The sequence below is a fragment of the Rhea pennata genome, chromosome 11, assembly GCF_028389875.1.
Source record: "Rhea pennata isolate bPtePen1 chromosome 11, bPtePen1.pri, whole genome shotgun sequence".
Taxonomy (NCBI): Eukaryota; Metazoa; Chordata; class Aves; order Rheiformes; family Rheidae; genus Rhea; species Rhea pennata.
The window spans coordinates 11,846,856-11,862,789 of NC_084673.1; the positions used below are offsets into that span (position 1 = coordinate 11,846,856).

The 15,934-nt window shown below is 61.8% G+C and overlaps 2 protein-coding genes across 2 annotated transcripts; one reads left to right on the forward strand and one right to left on the reverse strand.

Moving 5' to 3' along the window:
- Positions 1–8,978: 8,978 nt before the first annotated feature.
- On the reverse strand, positions 8,979–10,154 carry CLDN2 (claudin 2). The gene has a single exon (XM_062584746.1). It carries the CDS (start codon positions 10,065–10,067, stop codon positions 9,372–9,374), a length of 696 nt encoding a protein of 231 aa, XP_062440730.1. The 5' UTR covers positions 10,068–10,154; the 3' UTR covers positions 8,979–9,371.
- Positions 10,155–14,467: 4,313 nt separating this feature from the next.
- Positions 14,468–15,629, forward strand: RIPPLY1 (ripply transcriptional repressor 1). The gene is made up of 3 exons (XM_062585039.1): positions 14,468–14,489; positions 15,179–15,264; positions 15,398–15,629. Exons 2-3 carry the CDS (start codon positions 15,224–15,226, stop codon positions 15,627–15,629), a joined length of 273 nt encoding a protein of 90 aa, XP_062441023.1. The 5' UTR covers positions 14,468–14,489; positions 15,179–15,223.
- The last annotated feature ends 305 nt before the right edge of the window (positions 15,630–15,934 follow it).

Below are 15,934 nucleotides of genomic sequence, written 5' to 3' on the forward strand. Positions count from 1 at the left end.
TATGCTAGTCCTCCTTTGAATCATCTACCTTTGGTAAAGGAAGAGGCAGAATGTTATTTTCTTCTCTAAAGCTGTTGCTAAAGCAGGAAATATGCACACCTCCTTCAGGCTTGATCTCAATGCTCTTCTCAGCACATGTAAGTTAAACTAGTTACCTCAACTGTTGCTGCTCTTTGCATCTTGTTTATTCCGTCCCATTATAGCTCTGAGGTCTGAAGTTTATCCCTAATACTTCTTGACCTTATTTTTTGAAAGATTATTTCCAGACACCTCCAATGTTCCTCATTTTTTCACACTCTGCATGTTTTTCATCACAGCCCTGACACTCTTGAGTCATTGCTAAAAAAATTAGCAAAGGTTGTTAAAGTTAAATAGTGTTGGTAACTGATCTTGGCAGCCTGTGCTTTGTTTTATAAATGGAAACTAAAAACTGCTCTTCTGATACTTTGCCAGGCTGACTGTCATGGTCTCAGAGACCTCTGTCAGCTTCTCTGTATCATCCAGGTAACTAATTTCTTTTGGACTAGACTTTGTGTCCAAGGAGTTGTTCCTCTTTGGTTCCTGTCTGCAAAGGTGTTTGTGTCACAGCCCTGCTGGATATTTGCAGTTTTCCTGGGTGGAGACACAGGAGAGTGCTCATGGGCAGCAGCACATCTGCCTCTGCACAGGACCCTTCAGAACATCACCATTTCTCTGGGGTCTTTGGTGGCAGGTAGGGGGCTTGCTGGAGAAGAGGAACCAGAGGTAATTGGGGGGATTTATGATCCTCTTAAGGCACAGAAGCCAAAATGCAGCAAGCAGCACTTCTAAACCTGATAGCAGTGGAGCTGGCAGGAATCTGGTCTGTCTCGGCAGCGTCCCTAGGGCATACCCTCACCAGCACCCCGGCTGCTGCAGTGGGGACCATCTGCAGGGGCTGTGCAGCTCGAAGCTCCTCCTTTTTTATTCCCGCACCCTGGGAAAAGGATGACACATTTGCCTGATGTACAGCAAACAACTGTGCAAGTGTAAGTGATAGGAATGAGCTGCGCTGAGTGAGGAGGTGGCGAGCAAAGTGCAGCTTCGATGCAGGCATTGATAGGGGAGGATCTGGGAGCCTTTAGAAGTGTTTAACAGCTTGCGAGCAGTTGGCAGATTTCATACTCACCTCTGTGTCTTGCATTACCAACATGGAAAAATATCCACTCTCTGCACTAATACAGGGTCATTGAGAAAAGTAAATCGGCTTAAGAAATGGCAGTGTAAAGAAAACAGAAACAGTTGTGTGATGGAGCATTTCCTGAATGAATGTAGCTTGGCAAACAGTACATTTATTTATTTTCCTTAGATAAGCTACGCCTTGCAAAGCTCACTCACTAGTGCCTGTGCCAAGGCAGGCTGGTGCCATAGTAGTTTGGGCAGATTAAGTTGTATATCAAAGATAAATACTTACTACAGGTGAGGAAGTCAGAAAAGGATCTCAAAGATAACCCCCTTTGTCAAAGCTTTTTCTTCCCGGAGATCTCGGCCTCTCCGCAGTCAGTACCACGGTGCCTCTCGTAAAGGCTTGGGGCTGCAGCAGGCAGCCCTGGCTCGGGAGACCTGGCCTGGGGGTGTGTGCACGTGTGTGTTTAAACCTGTTTAAACTCTTTAGTCCTCAGTGTTGTACACAAAGCAGGCAAGTGTCCCGTTGCAGCCTCTGCACAGACAGGCAGTGCAAGGAGCTGGGGGAGAGCCTAATTCAGCCAGGAGAACAGCGCAAGCAGCATGGGGTTTTCCATCCCACAGGTGAGCTGGAGGTTTTAATACGGTGTTTTGTGAGCAACCTCCTCCCACTTTACAGAGAGTTCCCATAGGAAAAGGTGGGAGCTCAGCCCTCTGCTGGGAAGGTAGCTGTGCTCAGGGACAGCAGAGGATAAATTTGTCTTTCTGCAAGACTGAGCTGCCTTTAGCATGTGGGCCATGTGTATTCCCTCAATGAGTAGCAGTACTGAATTTGGGAGAACTAGCTGGATTTGTCTGTGCAGTCACACTGACCTATTTTTGTTGTAAATTTAAAATATGTGAGCCAGAATCAGCACCTGGGACATATGTGATGCTAGCTGCTGTAGCACACCTAGGAGATGGGATATTCCAGTTTTAGGAAGCAGCCCACAGTTCACAGCAAGATCCTTCAGTCTGACCAGGCCCTGGGCATTAACTGTGTGGCCCCTCAAAGATCTCGTGTAGACAGCTCTGCCTGGGGAGACTTTATTTGTGTTAATAGCAGTAGTTCTTTGCCTTGTCCCCTAGCACTGAGATAAGGAACTTTGTGCTGTGAGTCACTTGCTGCTTCTTTTGCTTTGCTTTGGGGCACTGAGGTCCTCCCCTTCATTGAGGAACACCTCCGGTCCTGATGGGCTCACTCTCCTTGCCTCAAGAACAAGGAACCTTTTTTTTTTTCCAACTGCTACCTCTTACCTGCTGTGTCTCCTCTGACTGCATGAAGATGGGACAGGCCAGCAGCTATGGACTTGCTGGATTGCCATCTGGAAACCCTGTTGACATGAGACTCGTTGGGGAGCAAAGAATGTCAGTGAGGAAGCCTACAATCTTAGATAGGACTGAGTAGAGTTTAATTGACCTGTCTCCTACTCGGGCTCTGCGAGATTTAGAGCCTGGCCTCCACCAGGGCCGGGGGAAAATCCAAAGGCCAAGAGCACCATTGTCTGGCCTGTAAAATTGCAGAATAGCTCAAAGCACATGGGAGCATCAGGGTCACCAGCAATGGCAAAGGTCTGATGTGGTCTGTAATGCCTGCAAACTCCCTGGGCTTTTGTACGGCTTGGAAAATTGACTGAAGTGTGGAGCTGCTTTTGGCCCCAGTGCTGAGATACTTTCTTGTTCCCCTCTCCCCAGGAAAAAAAAAAGGACTAAAAGTTTGGATGAGGAAAATACACCTGTCAAAGCCATCTTAGGAGCCATCTACCAGGTATGATGAGTACTGGGACTTTGCTCCGGTGATCTGAGATACCTAGAGATAGATTTTTCCGAAGAAGCAAATTCAGTGCAATCATGCTGTCTGCAATACTATGAATTTTTGTGGAAAAATGGTATTTGCCTCAAGGAATGATGAATTCCTTTGTGTGAGAAAACCTTCATCAGACACTCCCCCCCCCCCCGCCAAAACCCTAATGTCTGTCCTCAGGTCCCGTCAATGAGTCCTGCTGGGAGGGATTTGGACTTGGGAAAAGAGATGGAGCAACAAAGCTGCTTCCTAAACCCAGCCATGCTAGCACCTCTGTGGGCTCCTCTCATGGTCTGCGTGGGGGCACCAGGTAGCGCCATCTCTGGGTATTCCAGTCTCTATAAAGATTTGGCTCAACAAAACAGGCTCCAAGAAATCGACTGACAGTTTCTAGATATGCAACGGCAAAGTCTTCTGAGAGGCCTTGCTGTATCTTGGGCCTAAATATTTTGTGATGTGAATTTAGGTTAGCAGTTCCCAAAATATTAGTGCTCCTAGACTGTAGCTCTGAAGTGTCCCCATCTACCCTGAGGATGGAGATGAAAGAGAAGGTAAACAGGATTGCTTGAAGTGACTCTGTGAACTGTTTAATGTGGTTGTGGTTCACTTTGTTTATGGATTGGTCTTTAGGATCCTCTGGTCTTAACCTCTTTCTTGTGGTGCACTGCTGCTTAACCAGAGGTCGATGGTGGAGTTGTTGAGGGTGCGGTGCAATTAATTCTCAATTCTCTCACCTCTTCCTGCTTCTCCAGGACAGATTTTTCACTAGAAATGAATGGTCTGCTTTTATGAATATTTCTAAAATCCATGGCATAGCTTATTTTACACTGCTATAGAAGTGTTTCTTGCTGATATAGCTTATTTTACTTGCTGAACTGGTGTTGGCTTTACTGATAAAGCCTGCTCTTGCTGCTGTAGAGTGCATGTGTGCTAGGCTTGCCAAGATTGCTAACCTGAAACTTCTCTAGTGTAGATTAGACTCATACTACAGGAAAATATGATTGTGAAGTTAATGTAATGCCTTGAAGATCAAACCTCCCTGTCTTCCTCACAGGTACAGCATGTGGGTTTTGAAGATAAATAGTTTTCATAATTCTCCTGATAGCTTTCTGAGCTGTTGTCCCAGCCCAGCTGGGAAGGCACTTTCTGGCAGTCTCCTCTGTTGTACCCAAAGGCCCATTTTCCCTGCTGTGCTGTGCAGTTAATTTCCCTCATATTTTTCTCTAAAGATCTTCCTCTTCCTTGTTTTCTGTGTTCTTGAGCTGCTGCTGCTTTTTCTTTCCTGCAGCCCTGCTCCGAGTGGTCCCTTGGATGAAGGTGCTGTGGCTGTTTCTTCTCATACCTGACAGGGGACAGAGGACTGGTAATTCAGTGTGATGTCCTGTGGGATTCCCAGCGCTCCCTAATACCAGGTCAATTTTGCTGATACTAGGTGAATTTTGCTGCTGCTGTTCTTGTTTGCTTCTTAAAAGTCTTCATACCCACAACTTGCTTTCCCCAGCTCCACGATGCTCTGGTTGCACAGTGACTGTGGTTACCGTGGTCTTGGCAGCACGGTCTTTTGCCTTTGTATTCCTGATCTGCCAGGTCCCCCAGCCTGTCTCAGCGTCCTCCCACGGCTCCTCGCCTCCTTCCACTTGTAGGAGAGGACAGTGATTTCTTTTCAGATCCCAACCCCTGGACCCTTTTGCTGTTTTCTCACTACCTCACCTTCTTTGCAAAGTCTCCCATTAAAACCAGAACGGTTGGTCACTGACAGTCTTGCCTCAGTGTCCCAGCTGTGTGACTTGAGACAAATTGTCCCCAGTTTTTTTGCAAAGGCGTGAAAGTTTTGGAAGATAAATGTAATTCCCAGCCGAGCAGCATACACAGACACCCTGAGATGAAACCATGTGGCTCCTGTTTTCTGGCCCCCAGTGCTGCTGTTAGACTGGGGTTTGGGGCATGGTTAGGGTTGAGAATACAACTCAGTTTCCCACCAGCACAGGACATGACTTGGACTATTGCCTACTGCAGCCTGGAAGTTACAATTTGAAGAGTTTTGAGAGCTGCCTGTCTGTGATGTGACCTGCTGAGTGTCCTCTGCTCCCAAAACAGCTGCTTTAGAAGCCCTCTGGGGTAGGAGGAAGTTGTCCTTCCCCAGCCTCTCCAGCTGGCGCTAGTTATTGACAAGCCAACGGTGTTTCAGAGCAGCTAGAGAGGAGGATGTGAGGTTGTATCTTTGGCTTTGGTTTGTGTCCAGGGAAGGGGACAGGCCCTTACCCCCAAGGTACTCAAGTAGCTCCTTCTGATGCTGCCTTCTTACTTGCCCTCTGCAAGGGCAGCCCTGGTTCGCCAAGGGGCTGGGAAGCTCCCAAGTGCCGCGAGGGAGGGAGCTGGGAGCTTGCCGTGGGCCGTGGCTGGGAGAAAGGCAGAGGGTGGAGGAATGCGGAGGCTGTTTCTAAGTGCCTTGGTCCACGAGGAACTTGGCCTGAATTTTCTTTCCCCTCCTGCCTTGCACGTCCAAGTACCTCCCCCAGGCTGCCCTGAGGACTGTGGGCAGAGACAGTGCCTGGCAGCAGCTCACCTGCTGCTCCTCCGAGAGCGCTCTCAGCCGTCCCTGCTGGTCCCGGACGGAGAAGGGAGGCTGAGCTCTGCGGTGCTGAAAGAGCTGAGCTCTGCGAGCTGGTGTGGTTTGCTGGGAGGCGCAAGCTCTGGCTGGGGATGGGGACAAGCTTCTGCCCTCTCCCGTGGGATGTTCCCGGGGGAGAGATGGGTGTTGTGTGCCCCCTTGCCTGAGGCAGGGCAGGGGAGCAGGAAGCTACCACAGTTCGGACAGGGGAGGTGGCAAGGAGCTGGGGAGGTCTGGGGGCAGCAGTAGGGGATGGGCCTGGCTGCGAAAGGCTTGGAGACCAGCATACGATGTTTTAGCCTGGGGCATAGGTGCCAGCAGGGTGACGTGACTGAAACAAGGCTCTCACCTGTTTTAGCCTGGGGCATAGGTGCCAGCAGGGTGACGTGACAGAAACAAGGCTCTCACCAACGTTCAGTGAGGTCGCAGCCCCTGGCCCAGGTGCGGCTGCAGGTTTCTGCGTGCTGGGCAAGTTTATAGTTCCTCTATTGCTTTTGAAGATAAGGGCATGTTAATATTTTATTGCCCCCTCTTTTCATCTGCGACACCATTTGGCACAAGGAGGTGCACAGGGAAGGACTCGCTCCCCACGATAGGGAATTAGTCATTGGAAGGAGGCCCCAGCCCTCCTGAGCAGGGTCAAGACTCCCTGGCTCCAAGGATGCTGCCCTGCAAGGTGGTGGCTCCGCTCCGCTTCCCACTGCATCCCTCACGTCCCGCTCCGGGGCCCCCCTCCACCACGGCTCTCCTGCCGAGAAAGGGCCGGGCACCCGTTTGCTGAGCGCCCAGCTGGCCCTGGGAAAGTGCGGGGCCGAGAGCTGCCAGCCCGCCTTGCGATGCCAGCGAGGAGCGTGGCGGGTGATGGGGTGTCCCTGCAGCACGGGACCACAGCTGGTACCGCCTGGTGGGCCTGGCTCCATCGCTCCGGCCAGGCCCCGTACGTCCACCCTGGCACCGGGCTCTGATGTTCAACCTGCAGCGGGGCGCTGGAGCCCGGCGAGAGGGAAGAGGCTCTTGGGTCAACCTGGGCTTTCGGCCTGATCCAGCCCGGGGCTGGGCCACCTCCAACCTGTCCTCAAGGACCCGGTTTATCTCAGTAACAGGAAACAGGGCGATGGCGAGAGGCGGGGACAACCTGCCTTCGTGCACTCGGTGCCTTTCCCTGGCCCGCAGCCTGCCTTCAAGCAAGAAGTGCCGGCGGCACCCAGGTCGCCGCAGCACCCGCCGCTGCCGGGGGCTTTCCTCCCTGCCTTCACCCCAGCTCCGGTTTCACGGTTTTGCAAGAGCGGTGCAGGCGCAGCCTCCCCAGCCCCGTGGCGCCTGCCAAGGTCGGGCACGTCCGCCCTTGCCAAGGGCTCGGCTCGAAGGCGGAGCGAGGCCCCGAGCCCCCCGCAAGGCGCCCGCGCCGCCCGGGCCCCGCGCCCGCCGCCCCGCGCGCTGCTCCTCGGGGAGCTCACTGCTCCGCTGACCCCCGCCCTCACCCCGCCGCAGCCTCTCGCCCCCGCGGGCGATACGTGCCAGCTCTTTAAAACGGGGATTTTTCTCTCTGGTGCTTGAATCAAAGCATTACTGGCGGCCGCGGCCGCGACGCCCCGGCCGGGAGCTCCGCGCCCGCCGGGCAGGACGCGCGGGCCGGGCCGGGCCGGGCCGGGCCGGCATTCCTGGCGCGCGGAGGCAGTGCTGCTGTTGCCAAATGTTTTCAAGCCTCCTCTCTGCGTCCTCTGCCAAGAAGCAAAGCATTCGCGGCCGGAGGACTCGAGCGGCCTCCCGGGCCGCGGCCGTGCCCCGGCTCCTCGCGCCCCGGGCCGGGCTCTCGCGCTTCGCCGCGCGGGCTCGGTGGCGGGTCTTCGCCTGCCGGGAGCGTCTCCCTTGCCGCGGGGCGGCCTCTCCCGCAGCAAAGCGGGGGGAAGCGTGACTCACGCGATTATCAGGAGCGTTAGCGCAGCGGGCGAACGTGATTTCACTCGTGCAAGGTTAACGATGGAAACAGTGACGCCTGAGCGGGGAACCCGATGCCCTCCTTCCCTGCACCTAATCTAAATTGCTTTACGAGGGACCGGTGGGCGGCCGAGGGCCGACTGCTCCCGGGGCCGGGGGAAGAGGGGTCCTTGCCGCCTCCGCCGCCGGCCCCCTCCGGTGCTGGCCGCCTGGCCGGGATGGGGCGCGCGGCGGGCGCTGCCCGCGGCGTCCTCCCACCGCACTCGCTGCGGTGGCCCAGGGCTGCGATGGGGTGAGGGGAGATGGTTGCGTTGGTCCCGTGTCCCATTACCCCATGGCCAGGAGCCCTTTGCAACCAGGACCCCTAGCTACCGCTGCCCCCTTGATCATGTTTCTTTTTTCTTTCTTTTTCTCTCTCTCTCATTTTGTGATGTTTCCAGTAAAAGCGAGTAGGGGCAGTGGTGTCCTGCCTTTCCACGCAGCCCCTCGGGGGAGGCCTGGGCACCCCGGTGTGGTGCCTCGATGTGCAGCACAGAGACCTGGGGGCGACAGGTCCCCTGCCACGTGCCTTGCGGCACCTGCACATGGCCAGCGGATTCGAGCGTGGGATGGGGGGAGATGATGGGTTTGGCGAGGATGAAGCCTCCCAGGGCAAGTCTGGGAGTGGGGTGATGCTGAGCTCACCTGATCCTTGCAGGTGCTTTGGGAGCGAGCAGGCACGAGGGGACCGTCACGCTGCCGCCAGCACCCAGGAGAGCCACGCTCGGCAGCCTCCCAGCACAAGCGGGGCAGGGACCGCCCCCGCCAGCGCGTGCCCGGGCAAGGAGAGGGGGACGGGGCAAAGCAAGGGGCTCCCTGCGCGGCCCTGACAGCCCCACCTGACCCTCGCCGTGAGTCCTGCTGCTGCGTGTCTCCAGGACCCCGGGTGAGAAGTGCTGCGGGGGGCAGGCGGCCCCGGACCATGGCCACGTACCCCGTGGGCAGGACCGCCTCGCTGCCCCCCGCTTCGCCCGCCCAGTGCGTAGGCAGGGCCAAAATCCAACCGGCGCCGCTGCCGGCCGCCCCGGTCCGCTCCCTTCCCGTCTCCGTGCCGTGGCGGAGCGGCGGCGGTGGCCATGGTGGCGTCAGCCGGTCCGCGGGCACACGGTCACCCCGTCCCTCTGCAACATCCCCCACCGGGCTCCCCGGCCACGTGGGGAGGCTCCCGGGCCCACGGTGCTGGAGGAAAGCTCAAACGCAGCCCAGCTAGAAAGGCGGATTTATTGCAATGCTGGTTTGAAATCAGCACTCGACCCTGCGATGGCGGCTCCGACCCGCGGCGGCCCCCGCGGACGCCCGGCGGCCCCCGCGACGCCTCCGCTCGGCCCCGCGGTGCGGCACGTGCGGTGGCCCGGCAGGCGAACCCTCGGGGCACCCCGCGGAGGCGCCCGGGGGCCGGCACACTTGCTGGGGCTGCCGTGCCCGCGCGGCTGGGGTCTGCCCGCGGCGCGGCCGCGGCGTCGCCGCTCTTCCACCCGCCAAGGCTCGTGAGCGGCGCTCCCCGCAAGCCGACAGCGCCACGCCAAGCAGGTAACAGCAGTCGAATCTGGGGTCTTTCACCAACTTAGGTAACCAGCTGGGATCTCTAAAACAGTAGCAAGGCTCTTGGGGAGCGGCGGGGAGAGCAGACTGAAACCCCCTGAGCACACGTGTGCGAGTGAGAGAGCTGAGCACGAGAGACGGTGCTGCAGACTCTCCTCTTACCGACCGCCCTTTGCACCAGCCCAGAAGTTTCGCAAAGCTGGGCAGGTGGTGGCCAGGTTCCCACCTTGCCATCGGGGCAGCTCTGGGGACCCTCTACACGTATCCCGTCAGTTTGTAGGAGCCGAACTCGCTCTTGGTCTTCTGCGTCTGGCTCATGGAGGGCCGGGGGCTCTTGCCCACCAGCAGCCGCGGCTGGTAGGTGCCGTGGTAGGTGTCTGGTGAGTCCCGGGGAGGGCAGGAGGCACAGAGGATGAAGCCACCGATGAGGGAGAACAGGGAAGAAATGATGCCCAGGTAGAGCGCCTCACCGATCTCATACTTGGTGCTGTCAGGGAGTAGTGGGTTGTAGAAATCCTGCAGCACCACGTGGATGTTCCAGACCACAGGGATGAAGCAGAGCAGCCCTCCAAGCACAAAGACCACACCACCCATCACTGCCACCCTGTCCTTGGCCGGCGAGCCCTGCATGAAGATGGTGCACCTCATGCCCATGATGGCGATGAGGCAGGCGAGGGAGGAGACGGCGCTGGAGCTCACCATCAGGGCCTGGGCTGCCTGGACATCGGTGGGTAGGTTGAGCAGGGAGCTGTAGATGTCGCACTGGGTGATGCCCGTGCTGTATGTGGCACACTCCATCCATAGCCCCTTGGTGAAGCCCACGGCTGTCACGATGCTGGACCCGATGTAGGAGCTGATCTTCCAGCTGGGCAGCAGCGTGGTTATCAGCGTGCCGATGTAGCCCAGGAAGGCCACGGTGTAGCCCACCAGCTGGAGCCCCACGGAGACCATGTTGGCGCGTGCACGTTACCTCCCTGGGGCTCGCTGTGCCGCTGCCTCTCACCCAGCTTGCTGGCAGCTCTCCCGCGTGTGCCTACCTCCCCATGGCCCGGCTGGTGGCTCCTCTCCACCTCGCTCCCGGGGACGCCGGTTTTGTGCAGGCAGCGGCGTGTGGGTGGGAGCAGGGGGGAGGAGAGGTTACCTGGAAGAGTGAAAAGCAATCCCTCCCCGATTAACGATTGACCCGAAGCTCTGGAGAAACGCCAAGCGCCCTTTCACCTCTGCTATCTTCCCGGCTGAGCTTCAGAGGCAGAGCAGCGCTGCCCGGGAAGGGCGCCAGACCGCCAAAGCCCTCCTCGGTGCTGGGCCGCTGCCGGGTGCGGGAAGGGGGCGAGCAGGCCCCGCTAGCGACGCGCCGGCGGCCGCCGCGCGTGGAGGGGCCCGCTGCCTCTCCCAGGCAGCCGGCTGTCCTGGCAGGTGGGGACCCGCGGGGCACCACTGCCCGCGGGGCTGGCGGCCGGCTGTCAGCGGCACCCGTGTGTTGTAGCGCTGCGGTTCATGGAAATGCTCCTCTGCCGCTGTCAATGCATCAGCTTTTGAGACTGCAGCTAACCTTGCGTTTTCCGCTACGCCCTCCGGCAAGAAAGCCGGTTACTGCTGTGCATTGCTCGCGCGGGACCTGCTGCAGGTGATTTTGGGCAGCAGCCCCAAAGCTTCCCTGCAGAGCTGGAGGAGGCGCACTGCCCCCCGTGCCCGTCTCTGCACGGGGCTCGCCTGGGGCGGTGTGTCGCCGTCCAGCCTCCCCCACAAGCTGCAGGCGTCCGGCTGGGCCCGTGCAACGGGGAGCGCCGGCCCGAGGCAGAAACGCGGCCGTGACCCTGCCTGCGCCGCTGGGGACGGCACCGGGAGGGACGGCACTGGGAGGGATGGCACGTGACAGCGACGGCTGCGTCCCCGGGAAAGCCCGAAGGTCCGCGGGGGGCAGCGTTACGTCAGGGCCGGGCGCGCGGGGGCCGGCCCGCGGGGCGACGCCGGGGCAGGGGGCACGGCTGGGGGGCACGGCTGGCGGCCGCCCCGCCGCGGCTCGCCCCAGCGCCCTCGGGCCCTGCTGCCCCCTCGCTTGCGGCCCGTGCCCGGGCGCGGGCGGCCGCCCTCGGCGCACACGCGCTGCCGAGCGCAGGGGTTCGCTTTTCCCTTCACCTTCTTGCAGAATTTCCCATCCTGGGGTGTCGTGCGAAGCGGACCGTGTTCACGCGGCCACAGCCCGGCTGCTGGCGCCGCGGCCTGGGAAGGCGCCCGGCGAGCGGGCACCGCGCGCCCCGTCCCCCTGCCCTGCTGCGGCGCCTCGCGCGCGTGCCGCCCCGCTCCCCGGCTCCTTCCCCAAACTCTGTCCGCGGCCCGGTCCCTTCTGCCCCGTCCCGCGGGTGCTTCCAGCGGGGTGCGAACCTCGCACGCTCCTCGGGGCGCACGCGCGGGGAGCGCCCGGGCTTTGCTGTACTTACGGCGGCGGCTGGCGACGCGGAGCGGGGCTGGGGGCGGCCAAGGGGCGCGGGGGCCGTCCGGGACCGGGGCGAGGGGGCTGCGGGGCAGCGCCGGTGGCGAGGGGGCCCAGCCCGCGGGGATAAACGGCTGCAAACTGTTGGCTGCAGCTTTGCAAAATCCATGCACAAATCTTAGCCTGGATCAGAGGCTTATCGCGGAGCTGAATGAAACCCTTTCGGGGTCGGGAAGGATCGGGGAGCCGCGACGCCTTGTTTCGCGTTAGTTACCCGGGTAGGTGTGCGCTCGCGTGGCCGGGGCAGAGGCTGGGGGCAAAGCCGGGCAGACAAGACGGGGTGGAGCGCGGCAGAGCCGAGCCGAGGGCGGGAGCGCGCTGCAGGCTGCGGGGGCGAAGCCGCGTTCCTCCCCGCGGCGGGCGAAGCGGGCATGCCGCGGCCCGCGGCGCCCGGCGCCCTTCGCCCCGGCTCGGCGGGTGGCGCCGGGGACCGGACGGGGCGCACCGCCTCCGCTCGGCGCCCCGCAGCCCCGGCGCTGGGGCCCCCCCCCGCCTGGCGGCGCAGCCCGGCTCCGGGGGCTGGAGGGGGGGGGCTGCCGGCGCGCGGCGGGGAAGCGCCGCGGTCGAGCCCCCTCCCCGTGCCCGGGCTCCGGCGCCCGCCTCCCGGCCCCGCTCGCCCCCGTCCGCCGCGGGGTTTGTTGTTGTAAGACTCTCGGCCCAAATGAGGAGCAAATGGGGACGGTAATGAGGGTCGGGCTCGCGCCGGGCCCCCTCCAGCGCCGCGGCTGCCGCAGATGGAGAGGGGCAGGCAGGGCCCCCGCCAACAAATTGCGCTCGGAGCCAGGCCGGCCCGGCCTGCATTTGGACAGGGGCGCTGGGGCGCTGACGGCTTCGGCAGGGACCATTTGCTATTTTCTCTCCCTGTCGCAGCCGTTCATGGGGGCGAGAGCGGAGAGGTGCCCGCAGCCGGGGTCTCGGCCCGCCGCTCAGGGCCTGGCTGTGGCGAATTTTCCCGTCCCTGCCTCAAAAAATAACGGGGAGCCCTTTCTGCACCGCCTCGGCGGGGGTCCCCCCTGCCGCGCCAGCCGCGAGCAGGGCTCGCTGCGCGCCCGCTCTCTGCCGCCGCAGTCCCAGGCGGAAACCCTCACCTCTTGACTGCAGTGTGAACGCTGCCTTGCAAAGTTTGGGCAGGGACATTTTGGGGTGAAAAAAGCCCGTAGTGGGAGAGCCCCCATGCGGGCCCCCTCCCCCCGCCAGGAGACGCCGGGGGGGGGGGGGGGGGGCAGAGCATGGCTCTGCTCGCCAGGGCAAGGGCAGGCACACTGCGCACTTCCCGAGCTGTCTGAGCCAGCAGCGGGGTGCAGGACATTTAGGGACACCCACGGGTGAGCTCCACCATGCTCCAAGGCAGGGACGGACTGTGCTGGCGCTGAGCACCTGGCGTGCCTGCTGCCCCCACCCCCGTGGGCTGGCGGGGCTGCTGGCCTGCCACGGGGCGTGAAGGGCTGCGCAGACACGTTGGCACTGGTGAACCCAGCAAAGGATCAAAGAGGGAACGATACGGCAGGCTGCAGGGCGGCGAGCGCGTGCCGTGCCATGGCTCAGCAGCGCGTGGGACTGTCTGGGGCGACGCCGGTCTGGATCCAGCACAGGAGGATGCAATGTGCCTGGAGGCTCCAGCTCCTGCAGCCTCAGGCAAGGTGACACTCCGTAATGGGGGTAATGGCCAAGCCACCTCTGGTGGGGTTTTTGCATGATTCAGCAGAGAAAATCCCACTGTTCCTTTGCTGCAGCCCCAAACTGGAACTGCTGTGCCCCAGCACTGCCCTGAGCTGCGGAGGCTGAAGCCTCTCCTGCCAGAGAGGAGGCAGGCTGGTCCCAGGAGGCTGTTCCTGGAGCAACCTCTGACACAGCTGCAAGCACCCAGAGCAGGGAGCCACAGGGGAGAGCCCGGTCCCCAGGGCTTTGCTTGCTTCTTCTGTCCTGTTCTGCATCTCTAACGGCCACCCTACACCCTCATGTGGCTGGCACTGGGGCTAGCCCTGCTCCTGGCCCCAGAGAGAGGATAAGCCCTTGCCCTCCTGCTGCTCTGGCAGTGCCTGGCATCTCCTTGGGGTGAGCCCAACAGGGTTGGTGAACCTCTGAGCATGGCTATTGCCCTGCTTTACAGCTGGGATCTATCTCCTGCAGGTCTGTCTTCCCTCCCTCTTCTCTCTTGTACATCCCTGCAGCCACCTCCCAGTTGCACTGCGCTTGCCACCATTGCATGCCCATCGCACTGTGCCCATCGTTCTGCCCCTGCGTGCCCCATCCCTCCCCACACCCCCCTGTCTTATGCAAATGGCTGCTAAGAGCACTTAATCATCCTCATTAATCGCCTCTGCCCTCCCCTGGTTCCCCCTGACCCCCCTGGGGATTTTCTCACAAATGGTGTCTAACTTTTCCCTTCTGTGTTTTGCTTTTCCACCAGAGATCACAGCACCCCGCTCCCAGCCTCCCCCGACCCTCTGTTTACACAACTGGGACAAATTTCACACCTGGGGGACCGCTGCCCCCTGCACCCCCAGCCCTGAAGAACTGGTGAGTCACCAGTCTGGGCAGGGCTATAAAGGTCCTCGCACTGGGCCTGCGGCCTCACCTCGGAGGGGACATTGCTGCTGCCTCTGCCTGCCACCATGGAAGCTGCTGCCCGCCGCTCGCCACCCGCCTGGCCCCGGCTGCCCGCGGCCGCCCCGGCCCGGCGGCTCCAGCGAGGGGGCAGGTACCGCGGGCGCTGCGGCCAGGGCGCGCGGGAGCCCTCGTGGCCACGGGCGCGGGGAGGCTGCGGGGGGCAGGCCAGGGCTGCCACGGCGCTGAGCCTGCTCCCCCCTAGATCCCTGCCTCTCTGGAGACCGTGGCTGCCCCGGGTCGAGGAGCCGTCCGGCCAGCAGACGAACACCGTGAGTCTTATGCTCCTGAAAACCACCCTCTAGCCCCAGATGCCTTCACCCATTGCAAGTGCCCCGGGGCTCCGGAGGATCTCTACATACTAACATCCCTCTGGCCCCAAGCCGGGGTCAACCTGAGCCCGCTGGCTTTGGGGAGGGTGGTGGGGCTCCACCAGGAGCTGCCAGAGAAGGGGCCAGTGAGCGGAGGAGTCCTTGGCAGAGCAGCCTGCGGCCCCACGTGCCCCAGGGCCGGGGCTCCCCAGGGCGGCGCGGCGAACGCGGAGGGCCCGGTGGGGGCTGGAAGGGGCTGCCCGCTCCCTGGCCGGCGGGCATTCCTCAGGGGGTTAGCAGGCGTCTGGGCAGGAGCTTTGGAGCGCGCCGGGGAGATTACCCTGGCACGAAGCCCACTGGTGAGGTCTGGATGCCAGCACCCTGGGGGGGGGTTGCAGGGACCACCAGCTATGCAACACAGGTGGGGGGAACAGCAGGTCCAGCAGAGGCTGAGCCTCCAAGGACACTGCACAGAGGCTGTGTGGCCTGGGGCAGCCATCCTGGTGGCTGGGAAAGGTCCCCAACCCTGCTGCCGCCCATCCTCCTGAAGCCCCCTGGTCCTGACCCAAGCTGGTCTCTGCATGCCCTGCCAAGAGGAGGGGGCAGCGGGACTCTGGGGCAGGTGCCCACCACAGGCTGTGTCTCCGCAGGCTCGGCCCCATGGTGTGACAGGGGACGGTGGACCTGCAGTCGCGATGGAGGACAAAGCGCTGGCACTCTTCCACCACCCGGTCAAGTAGGTCGTCTGCTGCCCAGTGCCGCCACGGCAGCAGCCAGCACAGCTCTGCGCCGTGCCCCCGGCCGTGCCTGGCGCCTGGGCCAGGGCTCCCCCGCGGGCAGGGGTTCTCAGGCGGGCTCTCCCCACGCAGGCTCCTCTGGCCCAAGTCCAAGTCCTTCGACTATCTGTACAGTGTTGGGGAGAAGCTGCTTGAGAACTTCCCCGTGCAGGCCACCCTCAGCCTCTATGACGACTCGGACAGCGAGGAGGAGGAGGAAGAAGAGGAGGAAGAAGAGGAGGAGGAAGCCAAGGCCGAGGAGGCCGCGCGCTCCCGCGAGGCAGGCGGGCCGCGGCGGGCAGCCAGCGCGGCCCACCCGGCGTGAGGGCGGCTGTGCGGGGCGCGGGCGGCGCAGACGCTCCCCGCGGCGGGGCAGGCGGGAGCCCCCTCGCCCGGGCTGAGGAGGGGCGGGCGGCCCTGCGGGCGGCGCGGGCGGGGACGCGACGCCAGGCTGCCGGCAGCGGGCAGGGGCGCGGGGCTCGGCGGGACGGCGGCGGCGCGAGGCTGAGCAGAGCAGCGCCCGCCGCGGGCCGCGCCCGCCCCGGGCGCCGCCGCCCCGCGCAGCGCCCCGCCGCCGGGGCAGGTGGGAGGGGCCGGAACTGCGACTCCCGACACCGCTCGCGGCGAGAC

Excerpts from the sequence above, each read along its gene's own strand:
- CLDN2 (XM_062584746.1), bottom strand. The coding sequence starts at position 10,067 with ATGGTCTCCGTGGGGCTCCAGCTGGTGGGCTACACCGTGGCCTTCCTG.
- RIPPLY1 (XM_062585039.1), top strand. The coding sequence starts at position 15,224 with ATGGAGGACAAAGCGCTGGCACTCTTCCACCACCCGGTCAA. Across the intron at positions 15,265-15,397 it reads CTCTTCCACCACCCGGTCAA|GCTCCTCTGGCCCAAGTCCA; the intron begins GTAGGTCGTCTG and ends CTCCCCACGCAG.